This window comes from Panicum virgatum, chromosome 1N (genome assembly GCF_016808335.1).
Source record: "Panicum virgatum strain AP13 chromosome 1N, P.virgatum_v5, whole genome shotgun sequence".
NCBI lineage: Eukaryota > Viridiplantae > Streptophyta > Magnoliopsida > Poales > Poaceae > Panicum > Panicum virgatum.
Genome location: NC_053145.1, coordinates 33689937 through 33702635, shown reverse-complemented (window position 1 = coordinate 33702635; position 12699 = coordinate 33689937). Strand labels below are relative to the sequence as shown.

The 12699-nt window shown below is 51.9% G+C and overlaps 1 protein-coding gene across 1 annotated transcript; it reads left to right on the top strand.

Moving 5' to 3' along the window:
* The first annotated feature begins 2942 nt into the window (after positions 1 to 2942).
* Positions 2943 to 3681, top strand: LOC120653461 (translation initiation factor IF-2-like). Its single transcript, XM_039931209.1, has 2 exons — positions 2943 to 3220; positions 3303 to 3681. Exons 1-2 carry the CDS (start codon positions 2943 to 2945, stop codon positions 3679 to 3681), a joined length of 657 nt encoding a protein of 218 aa, XP_039787143.1.
* Positions 3682 to 12699: the final 9018 nt, after the last annotated feature.

The following is a 12699-nucleotide window of genomic DNA, read 5'->3' as shown; positions in this document are numbered from 1 at the left end:
TATGGTTACCATTCATGCTTGGTGTATCATGCTTAGATTTGTTATTTTTGTTCTAGAAGCAATATTTAATATATGCTCTTAATCTTTAGACAAGTTTTTAGTTAGAATGAATAATTTTCAAGGTAAAAAGTTCATATGCAGTACTGGTCTACTTGAATCCTGAACAAATATGCAAGTTCATATATAGTTTAATGCATAAGTAATTAATCTGGTAGAAGTAATGCTTGATAATTTTTCTGAAGCATCTTTAGACCATTTAAAGGCTCTGGTAAAATTTTGAGACCCTTAACCTTTGTATAACTCCCTGTGGATTTTATTTTTGTTGCTACCATGTTAGTTTTGTTAATTTTATAACTCCTGTTACATGAGTAATTAAAATCTGGAAAATTTAGAGTACTGAATATATCCTATCTTGATGTCGCTGTAAAATTTTTAGTTCCAGAAACCTTGCTCATCAACCTGTATAAATTTGTGAATTCTCTAGCTTAATCTGTTTGCATGATTTTTCATGGTTAGATACCTTGTATTAAATGCTGAAAAATTTACAGTAGATGCTAGTCTGTATAATATGTGCTACATAAATTTTTCATCACCAGATCATGCATATATTTTCTGCTATGAAATTGTGAACTTATGCTTATATTTTAAGTCTAGGAAATTAAGCACCCACACACTCATTCATGAAGAAAGTTCATTATAAGTTCTACTCCATAAATGACTGCCCAAGAAATAAAATCACAAGATCATCATCGAATTAACATTTTGTTGAACTGCAACTATATCGTGAAGGAAAGAAATCTCATATCATGTTGTAATAATGAATCTTTGCATTGCATATAAATTCAGTTAATCTCGCTGATGGTGACTACGAGTTGGTTCTTTCGGACTCTCTTGCTGCGTCGGACGTTAATCTTAATTGTACTAACTTAGCTCAAGACCTGGGCCAAGCCCCAGAAGACTCTCAGCCTGACAGTGCCCAAGAAGGCAAGCCCTAGTGCATAATCCTATTATTTTCCGTGTTATATTCATCTAACTATTTGTATATGTTTTAATAATTTTATTTGCACATTTACGTTTTCTAGGCATTGATCGAAAACCTTAGATGCATGATCCCTTGGTACCTATGTTTGTTGTCCAGATCTTTTTATCGACTAGTTGCCCCGCTAACTAGGAACGGTAGAAGTCGAGTGGTTTCTTGCCTCTCGCGAGAATATAGGAATTGACTTACTTTACCTTCCGCTGAAATATAAAGACAACGGGCGGGGTTGTGTAGTTGTGATACCCTGCTGGTGTAGTTAAAATTGGTTAAGGTCGCAGTGTGTGGCTCATTTCGTTAAGCATTTGAACGTACTAGCCACATGCCGAGAAATATGGTAATCGGTAAGCTTAAGTAACTGATTGGACCGGCGAGTGGAACGATCATTCACCCTCTTGGTAGAAGTAGGTTTTATTTTTGTCCGGACGTACGGGTGCAGAGTGGTCGGACTCTGTAGTCGGGGAGGGTGACCCAGATCAACGAACTGGAAAGAAAGGGGAAAAGTAGCATGGGAGAAAGCGAAGTCGATCCCCATACGTGTGCGTTAGGTTCCCCTGGCCAGGTTGAAATTCGATTCGGAATCGTCCGCCACTCACGGCATGAGACTGCTTAACGTTTTCGGTCACATAGAGTAACAAGTGGAACTTGATGATGATAATACTACTGGTTGATTAAATGGTTGCTTTACCATGTTTGTATAGAGTTAGATGCAAACTTAGAATGGTTAATCCAACTAGAAGAAGGCTAAATTAAAATATGAAAATAAGGATCAACTCTTAGTGGCATTTTTGGCAAAACAAACCCCACAAACCAAAAAGCCTTGCATGTCTAGTTATCGGACTATGGTATATCTGGTGATGGGTAAGTCTTGCTGAGTATTAGTATACTCAGCCTTGCTTGTGGCACTGTTTTTCAGGTACTAACTTTGAGTGGGAGTTGCCCGTGTACTTTGCCCCCGGGCTGGTCTGTCGAGTGGGAGGGTGGTCAGCACCAGTGGGATGGCCCTTCAGCTGGTGCTGACCACCCTCCCACTATGTGACGCGTTTCGTACGGGCTTTATCGATGTGTCACATGTTTCCGCTAGATGTCTTTTACTGCTTCCGCTGAGACTATGACACTTGAATAATTTGCGTAGTTGGAACTCTGTAGTACTTTACTATTCTGAACATGGTTTTGTAATAAATTTACTTTCTGCTGCAAACTCTGAGATGTATTAGATTATTTGTATTGTAATATCTGGGCTCACCTTCGTGTGGGTGTTGTCTGTGCGATCCAGGAATAGCGTGGCCTTTATCGAGGCTTCACTCCAGGAACTACCGGTGCGTGCCGAATTGGGTTAGAGTTGATTAGCAATGAAGATCAGTGCACCCGGGTCTAGTCTTTTAGGTGGTTCCACCACACCGCAACATCGCACTGTCGGCGGGGTCTTCTTCAGGCGGCTCAGCACTGGCTTCCTTCCCCTTGTCTGGCAGGACAAGTGGGAGAACTGGGAGCGGTAGTGGCTGTACATGGAGGTGGACAATCCCTCCCGCACCTTCATCTTCCTCAAGGCTCATCAGTGAGCAATGCCCGGTGCACTGAGCTGCCGGTGATGGGAGCGGCGTGGTCGCCGGTACTGGAGCGGATCAATTCACTCCGGGCTGTGGGGCTTAACGCGACCATGGTGGCCGCAGACTTCTTCGGTCGCCGCATCGACCCACTCCAGGCCCGCCCCACCTGGCCTGGATCTAAACATGGTGTAGTGGTTGGATCAGATCCTGGAGGAGAGGGACCCGGCGGTGGTGTTCCTCCCAGAGGGGGTGATGCCCCTTTGCGAGGATCCGGCTGCGGCGGCCGTGATCGGCAGTCTTCCGGTGACAGTGGGGACTAGCCCGGCTGCCGCCTCCTCCTCCTCCCGGCGGTGGCGATGGTCGTGCCTAGGCCCCAAGAGGAGGTGGTACTGCTGGAGCCAGCAGGGACGTGCCGGAGTCGAGCTGGGGAGGGGTCAAGCCTGTGCGTGATCTTCCCCATCACGGTTGACTCGCCGTCGGCGTCGCCCTCGTCCTCGCCGTTCGCGAGGAGCATGCTCTCAGGAGGTGCTTTCTCAGCTGTGGGCTCACCATCCGTTGGGGGGGCGGGTGCCCGCGCCGAAGCAGCAGGCGATCCATTCCCGAGTTGGCGACAGGTGCACCAGCTGAGTACCAGGTACGTCCCGGTCCTGTACTTCTCTTCTTGGTTTGCTTTCTTCTAGGGCAACACTTTGACGTGTCTCCCTTGTCTTGGATAGGAGCGCCGTCGGCGCCACATCTGCCGCGCCAAGGATGGGCCCTCCAGCGGGAACACTATCTGCACCCATCACAGCACCCTTGGTGCCGCCAGTCGTGGTTGACGTCGAGACCACCGACACAGGCGCGCCGGCCAATCCGGCGCCGGCAGCAATGGCGGACTCTCCCGTGCTGGCGCTGGGCTTGGAGCAGGTTGCGGCGGTGCCTGACGCCGATGATGGGACCGGGCCCCTGGAGGTCCGTCCTAGCCGAGCGTTGCCGCTCCAGCCTGCCGGGGTGCCGGAGCCAGAGGACGCGGGGGCCACGCAACCCCAGAGCGAGGCACCGCCGGCCCCTCTGTCCATGGCGCATGTCGTCGCCGCGGTCGAGGCAGTGCTTTAGGGTCTACGTGGGTTTCAGGCGAGCGGCACCGCACTCGGCGACTCCTCCCGCCTGGAGGCTTGGGAGTACGACCTCCGTGAGCTTGAGGCGGAGCTCCAGCGCCGCAGCGAGCAGCTGCAACTTGCCTTGATCGACGCCAACTACCAGGAGGAGGCCGCGACGTCGTAGGAGCAACACCACATGGCGGAGGCGGCTGCCTGCGCCACCTGGGAGGCCGAGTTTCTGAGGAAGGGGACGGAGGCTGCCTCCTGGACGCGCGCACCCAAGCCCTGGCCGACCGGGAGGAGGCCGCTCATTGGGAAGCGGCCGCCGCCACGGTAGCCAAGGACAGGCGGCACCCGTCGAGCAGCAGGCTCGCAATCGCGCCTCGGCGGCAGTGCTACGAGAGGCCACCCGTCGCGTTGCGGACATGGAGGCGGTGGCCACCGACGCCGTGGTGCACACCATGGTCGCCGAGGAGATAGCCGTCCGCCTGGAGGGGTGCTGCAAGAGGCCCTTCATGCCGGCCAATGGTCGGGGGGGAGGGCGAGTACTCGGAGGCGGCCATGGTCTGGGGCCAGATGCACCAGCTCGCCAATGGCGTGCACACCTTGGAGTGCCGCTTCAAGGATGCCTGGGAGGCGACAGGCCTGGGAGAGGTCGAGCTCCCGCGCCAGGGCGAACTCCCCCCGGGCGAGCTCTATCTCCTCCCCAGCAAGGCCATTCTGGGTGACCTCCTAGCGGGGCTTGATGGTGTCCTTCGGCGGGCCGTCGAGGACAGCTCTCGGGCGCTGGACACTGAAGCAGTGCAGTTCGGGCTGTCAAGCCCTGGGTCCTGTGTTCCTGACCTCCCCTTGGAGGAGGTGCTGGAGCGCGTCATCCCGGGTTACGAGCGCGACCGCATTCGGGGCGTGGCGGAGGGCGTGGTGGACTCCTTTGCACTGGCGGCCACCGCTGACCCTCCCGTCGGGGATGACGCTGACCCGGTGGCCTAGCCTATGGACCCGGCGGAGGGGGCAGACGCTGAAGTACCTTTCTTATGCGGCAAGCGGCATGGCCGGCTTGCCTAATTTTGTTGTTGCTGATCACTTGTCGACGTGCTTCAAGCGTGGTGCGAGTCCCTCGCCGCGCCGGGCGGCCTGGGGGTGCTAACGGTGAGGTCCGCACCATGCCCCTTGATGTGACGGGAGAGATGGGTCAGGGCAGCGGCCATCGTGGCGTGCATGCCCCGGTCCCGACCAGGTTCTTACGCCCTGTTTAGATCGTTTTACATGTAAGCGCAAAAAAATTTTGCGTGAGAATCTTGCCAATTTGAAATACTAAATGATGTCTATTTACAAAACTTTTTGCACAGATGGGTTGTAAATCGCGAGACGAATCTAATGATGCTAATTAATCCATGATTAATCAATAATTAGCGGATGGGTACTGTAGCATCATTGTTGCAAATCATGGATTAAGTGGGCTCATTAGATTCGTCTCGCGATTTACAGCCCAACCATGCAAAAAGTTTTGTAAATAGACTTCATTTAGTACTTCAAATTAGCAAGATTCCTTTTTACTTTTTTGCGTTTACGGCTTTTTGCGTTTATGGGGTGGGAACTAAACAGGGCCTTAGCCTCCCGTGGCGCCCATGTCCCGTCGCATGTCTTGTTGACTGGGGCGCGTGGCGGGGTCGGAGTAGTTGTCGTGGTCGCCTCGCCCTACCACCGCGCCGACCAAGGGACTGAGCGAGAGCAGAGGGCGCACCAGAGTGGGGGCACTTTCTTGAGACTGGTGGATCCTTCCAGGGTCCCGCTGGGAGAGCCTGGTCGGACCGCTCGTGACCCCTGCTAGGCTATAAATAGCCAGTCAGGGATCTTCTCCTAGCTTGAGCCCAAAGATGGCTAAGCCACCAGACTTGAGTTCCATGGCCGGACCCCAGAACTCCTCCCTGGGGTCGCCCTTAAAGTCGCGCTCTCCGCCACCGGCAGAAAGCCCGGGGTGCTGCTACCCCCATCCCTCCAGCGTAGTGGAGTTGGGTCGAAACGGCGCCGTGGGCCTGTGCACCCGCGCTCCTGAAGCACGGAGGAGGCGGTCCTCCGAGTTCTCCGGTGGCAGCCCGGGAAACTCTCCCTCGCATGCATCCCCCTCTGACTCAATTGTAGTCGAGTGGAGTCGAAGGTGGCTTGTTTCCCGGGAAGAGGAGGAAGTGCGGCTGAGAGCTCTTTGCGTCGGAGTGTTCGTGCCTGCTGCATCTGCCTCTGCTACCGGAATCCATAGCGCGCCCTATTGAGGGAGCTGTTGCTCTGCTGCGTCGCCGGCTTGACTCTTCCTCCACTATAAGGGAGGCAGGCATTTGCAGGCTTGCACACGTGGTCGGAGCGGCGCCCTCAGGGCCATTGCTGCTGCTGCTTGGGGACTGCTAGCCTCCAGCCAGTTGGTCTTCGATGGAGGTTGCCGTCGGCCGACAAGGGATCCTCATCATTCTCATCAGCTGGCGGCCTCCTCCCGAATGTTGGAGCTCGCTGCTACTGGTGCCGCCGCTGGGGCCGGGCCAGTTTATGCTACTGGCTCGGATGAGGGGCTCGAGTCTTTCTCATCCTCCCCAGTGCGGCAGTTCCTCCGGTTGCACCTCATGGTGGGGCATAGCTTGCTTTGTCGTCTGCTCAGAGTTCATCAACTTCCTCCGACAGCAGCTTCTGTGGGGGCCACTTCTTTGTAGCAGTTGCTCCAATTTGCTAGCTCGAGATGCACGGGGTGGAGAAAGTAGTTGAGCTTATCTCCTCCCATGTCCCGGAGCCACAGTTTGGCCCCGCTGTCCTTCCTGCTCGCGACAGTGGTGGGCGAGGCCTCCTTTGCCTTGCTGTAGTCCTGCCCCGGCAGCGGCGTGGTACTCCTGGTGGACCAGGAAGTTCTTCGCAGTAGCTTCATGTATCCAGATCTGTCACTTGCACTGTGTACATACCGAATAAGCAAAAGTTCTTCTTTTTTGGGATCCTGGGATCCCGGTCTGTTCTGACCTTTTTTGTTTTGTAGAAAACTTTACTTGTTCCCATTGTTCCTTTTATGCAAAATTTTGTCCTAGGATGTTTTGCCTGTTCAATACTCCGGAGCTTCCCGGCGTGAGGTGGAGTGGTGGGGGCGTAGGGTTCCCGACGGGCAACTAATCCTGCCTCTTCTTCGTGGAATCTCTCCTGTATACTCAACAGAACATATACCAAAATATAGCTCTATTGAAAAGTTTATGAAATTACCTTTCCAACAAGTGGTCATTCGCTTTAAACGGAGTCCAAACGAGAGAGTTATGACCGTTTTACTTTAGCGCTGCGTGCTGTTCAGAAAATTTCACAGTGCACGACCTTCGATGTTTTGGCTATAACTTCTTGTAGGAAACTTCTATTGACTTGGTTCTTGATTCGTTGGAACGGGAACTTCATGGAGCTTTTGAATATCCAAAAAATATGCTGCTATATGCTTCTGAGGTCGAGCTGGACATTGATGAGAACAATATCTTCTTGTGAATTCATCCGAAGATGTTAATGATCTCGATCATGTGGCCTTCGGAGTGTCTTGTTGTGCATCCTTGGCTTCAAGGTCATCACCATTGATTCACCAGCGAGTAGCATAGATCCAATGGTCTGTCTCCATGGTTCTTGCTTTGCCTAAGGTGTCGGGATCGAAGGAGGCTCACATGCTTTGTGTCGATGATCAGAGCGGTCTCTTTCTTTGATTGCACTCGACTAGAAGCTTCTTGAGCATCCCATGGAGAAGATGGGTGGCATCATGGTTCCTCTAATCTTGTTGCCTCAAGCGTTGGTCAACTTCGAATAATCAACTTTTGTGCACAAGGTCCTCCAAACATCTTGCGACATCGTCATCACTTTCTCAATTGTTTGTTGCTGCCTCTTCTTCGTTGATTTCCTTGATCATCCTGCACAGAACATGTACCAAAATTCTACTCCATGGAAAGACTTATGAAATTACCTTTTCAATGAGTGGTCATTGATCCCAAACAGACTCCGGATGAAAAAGTTAAGGTCGTTTTACTCCGGCACTACACTCTGTCCCGAGACATTTCAGAACGCGCAGCGTTGAAAGATTTTACCATAACTCTTCAAACCGATCTCCAAAATTCACGATTCTTGATGTGTTGGAAAGAAGACTTGATGGAGCTTCAAAATGATCTATTATTTGCTCATGGTACTTCTCTGATCTTGGATAAAAATCTCATCATAACAGTAACACTTCATAGATGATGATGATCGCACGATTTTCTTCGCGGGCATGCTTCATACCTATTGCTTGAACAAACAATTTTTTTCCAAAAACATCAGTCTTTAAAATCAATTGACACAGTGGCGTACCTTATTTATCATCTTTTGCTTTGGGGAGTGGGGACTCGATAGCGGATGCTGGGCCACTGACAAATGTTAGCACCTACCACTAAAGAGCGGGTCTTCACGTAGCCTTCAACTTGCTTGAGTGAGATTGGACTTGTCAAAGTACGGACGTTGAGAACTTTTCAATCGCTTTGTGTCTAGGGTTTTACCTGTATTCATGGACACAAACAAGAAACACAGGATATATGCAATAATAAAAATTAGGGTTAGTCCAAAAAAACTAGATAGATCGCCCTAGGGTTCAAGTTGCCGATCCCCGGCAACGGCGCCAGAAAAGCTTGTTGACGCTCCTTAGCGCCCCAATTTATATACCACAAGTGCACGGATTGTGGTAGCATTTCTCTTAGAGTATTCCCCCAAGGTTTATCAATCCGTGGATCGACAATGAACTACCTAAGGTTTTCCATCTAATCTAATGGATCTATCCTAACATGAAGCATTGATTGCATATAAAGGGTAAACCTTTGATAGATATGAGTGATGTACAAAGGTTGATCTCATCCATGAACATCGGTAAGGATAAAGCATGACCGAAGTCATGACTAAACCTATTACACGCATTCTAGTTGTAGTTCTAGCTAAACGAGTAAGCACAACATGCATCTCATCCAAAGCCTCTTTAAACCAAAACCTCCAATCCGACCCCTTAGGAACCCCCCTACTCAGGCCACGCCCTGTCACAACACTCCCTTTGGACAAGGGCACCCAGAAGCATGCTAGTGTCGAACCCCCTTGGGTAGATCTGGTATGAACTCCTAGCCACCATAGCTACAAGAACACCCCGTGCAATCTATCTCGAAAATAGATCTAGGAATAAGCGCACCAAAGGCAAGAACGAAATCAAAGAGGAGAGACATGATCGCTGAATAGATCGGATGACATGAAGACATTACTCACATAATAGATTCGTTTGGATCGTCACCACCGCGTATACACCATTGATGACTCCAACTAGCTCATGAACTCCACCATGGCACAATCACGCAGGGAGGCCATGGCGGCTAGGGGTGGCCTAAGCCATCTCCTAGACAACTTCGAAGACTTGTGGCGGCCGTCGTCTCCCTCCGGTCTTAGCCCTAGGTTTTTGTCGAGTTCTGGGTGGATGGATGCCCCGAGTTGAATAAGGTGCAAGCTATTTATAAGCCGAGGAAGCCACCGGTCGAAGGGGAGGCCGAACCACCTCGGAAACAGGCTAGGCCGGCCAGCCTACCCTCTTTTGGGCCCGCTTCGGTCTCATCTTTCGCGTGTAAACTCCTCGCATCTTCTAGAGTTTATGTCCTACACGATTGCACCCCTTTGGACGTCGTTATCTTGGAAATATCTTCGAGGAAAGGATGGGATAGGGAATCCTTCCTTAAATCTTCATTTGCTTTGCTTAATCCTGAAGTATCTTGATCTCATCTTCGTGGGATTGGTCCTTTGGGCTCTCTTGGAGGATGGATGTGCATGGATGGGCTTCGAAACAACATGGGCTTTGGTCCTTCCTTTGGGCTTTGGCCTTCACCTTTCTCCGTGTTGGCGCTCGATCACGGGCCTCGTCATTTCATGCTCTAAAATAGGCCAAAAACCTGTAAAAACGAAGTTCCTCCAAAATATATGTGCAAACGTGAAAATGACCAATAATTTGGCCGGGGTTAGGATGGTTAGTGATTTTGATATTAAATTCATGCCATTATCAATGATAAACAAGGGATAAATGGGTACTTAAGGAGCACCAATAGTACCTGCATCCCGTCCTTGTCGGTGAGCTGAAACACGCCAGGCCGGCGTTCTTCCATCACACGGAATGGACCTTCCCACATAGGTGAGAGTTTATTCATCCATTCTCGCGATTGGAATTGGCATAGTGCCAGGTCTCTGACTTGGAGGGATCTTGGTTGTACATGGCGCTGGTGGTGTCAGTGGAGAGCTTGCTGATAACGAGCTGCTTTCAGTGCCGCTCGGCAACAAACTTCCTCCAGATAGAGCATATCTTGTTGGTGTTGTTGATCTTGATCTTCTTCTTGGTAAGCCCAAACACGGGGACTTCCTAGGGTCACTTCGGTAGGGAGGACTGCTTCGGAGCCATACACAAGAAAGAACGGCATTTCCCCGGTTGCTCTACTCGGGGTTTTGCGATTTGCCCATACCACCGCGGGGAGTTCATCTATCCATCCAGATCCATGTTTCTTGAGCTCATTGTATGTCCTGGTCTTTAACCCATTGAGGATTTTTGCATTGGCTCGCTCCTCCTGCCCGTTGCTACGAGGATAAGCAACGGAGGCGAAGCATAGTTTGATGCCCATGTCATCGTAGTAATCCCCAAAGAGGTTGCTGGTGAACTGGGTCCAGTTATCAGTGATGATCCGAGTCGGGATGCCAAAGCGGGCCACTAGGTCTTTGATGAACTTGAGCACCGAGTTCTTGTTGGCTTTCACGACTGCAGTTGCCTCGAGCCACGTACAACCATTCATAACCCCCGGTGGCTCTTGGGAAAGGTCCCAAGATATCGAGCCCCCAGACCACGAATGACCATGACAGGGGTATGGTGTGGAGTGCCTGTGCTGGTTGGTGTATCTGCCTCTTGTGGAACTGGCATGCTCTACAGCGCCTAACCAGTTTGGCTGCATCCTGAAGAGCTGTTGGCCAGTAGAAACTGTGACGAAGGCCTTTCCAACCAGCGTGCGGGAGGATGAGTTACTCCCACACTCGCCCTCGTGGATGTCGGCGAGTATCTCGCCGCCTTCTTCCTGAGAGATGCATCGGAGAAGGACCCCGTTCGTGCCTCTCCGATATAGATCCTCATCTACCATGGCGTAGCGTTTGGACTGTCGTGCGATCCGTTCCGCAGTGGCATCATCATCGGGAAGGAACTTTTCTTTCAGGTAATCGCAGATGTCGTCCATCCATGACCGGACCTGAGGACATGTTGACGCCAAGTGGTTGGCTTCAGCGGGTGGCAATGCCTGGGTCCCCCCGCTCGACGGCGGGCTTCCCCCCTCGTCACATTCAGGAGCGGTGATGGTAGGCCGCATAACTTCTCTTCGGACACCTCGGGGGGTAGTGGAGCTCATGAGGAAGCGAGCCAGGATGGATCATCAGCCTCAGTGTTCTCTTTCCTTGGAACGTATCGTAACTCCAGTCCGTCAAAGTGCCTTTCCATGCGCTGAACCTCGGCTACGTAAGCTGCCATCTAAGGGTCGATGCACTGAGATTCCTTGGAGACCTAGTTTATGACAAGCTGGGAGTTGCCCTACACGAGCAGGCGGCGGACCCCCAACCCAACTGCGGCTCGCAACCCAGCAAGGAGACCCTCGTATTCTGCCATGTTGTTCATGGCTTAGAAGTCTAGCTGAACGGCGTACTTGAGGGTGTGACCGTCCGGGGAGGTTAGGACCACCCCGGCGGCGGCCCCCTGAAGGGTCAGCGATTCATCGAAGTTCATGCACCAGTACTCCATGGTCCAGGGTTTGTCGCCGTCGGATGTCGGGATGGTAGTCTCCTCTGTCAGCTCTGGGTCCGGGACGGGAGTCCATTCCGCGATGAAGTCGGCGAGCGCCTGGCTCTTGATGGCATGCCGCGGTGCGAACCATTGCTCGAATTCGGCCAGCTAGATGGCCCACTTGACCGTGTGCCCGGTACCTTCCCTGTTCTGGAGGATTTGACCCAGGGGGTACGACGTGACGACGATGATCTTGTGCGCTTGAAAGTAGTGGAGCAGCTTACGGGATGTCATGAGAACGACATATAGCATCTTCTGCGCTTGAGGGTAGCACTCCTTAGCATGCCGGAGCACCTCGCTGATGAAGTGCACCGAGCGCTGCACCCGTCGGGGTTTTGTTGGTGTAGCCCCCGGCATTGCGCCGGGGTCCGTGGTGACATCGTTGGAACATGGTGAAGTGGATCCGGGGTGCTCCCTAGGTGGGGCCAGCTCAGTGTCGTCCCGCGCTTCTTCTCTTTCCGCCACCAACACCGCGCTGACGACTTGCGGGGTGCCAGAAATTTACATGAGGAGTTCCTCCTCGTCCCGGGGTGCCACCAGGACTGGAGGACAGGTGAGGTACCTCTTGAGTTCCCAGAACGCTACGTCAGCTTCTTCTGTCTAGCTGAAGCATTCAATTTTCTTGATCAACTTGAAGAGAGGGAGACCACACTCCCCAAGCTTGGAGATGAACCTCCCTAGTGCCGGCATGCACCCCATGAGGCGTTGCGCCTCCTTTAGATGCATCGGGGGTTGCATGCGGTCGAGTGCTTCCACCTTGGCTGGTTTACTTTGATGCCTCGTCTCGACACCAAGAAGCCCATGAGCTTCCCTGCTGGTACCCCAAAAACACATTTTTTGTGTTTCAGCTTGAGCCGGGTTGTGCGTAGGCTACCGAAGGCTTCCGATAGATCCCGCATGAAGGTTTCCTTCTGCCAGGTCTTGACCACAATGTCATCAATGTATGCTTCGACATTGCGGGACCTCAAGTTCTGTAGAGTGATGCGCGTGGTCCGCTGGAAGGTCGGACCAGCGTTCTTGAGTCCAAAGAGCATGCGGACGTAGCAGTACGTTCCCACCAGGGTGGTGAACGATGTTTTCTCCTCGTCCTCCCTTGCCATGCTAATCTGGTGGTATCCAGAGTACGCATCCAAAAAGTAAAGGAGGTCGCACCCCATCGTGGAGTCGACGACTTGG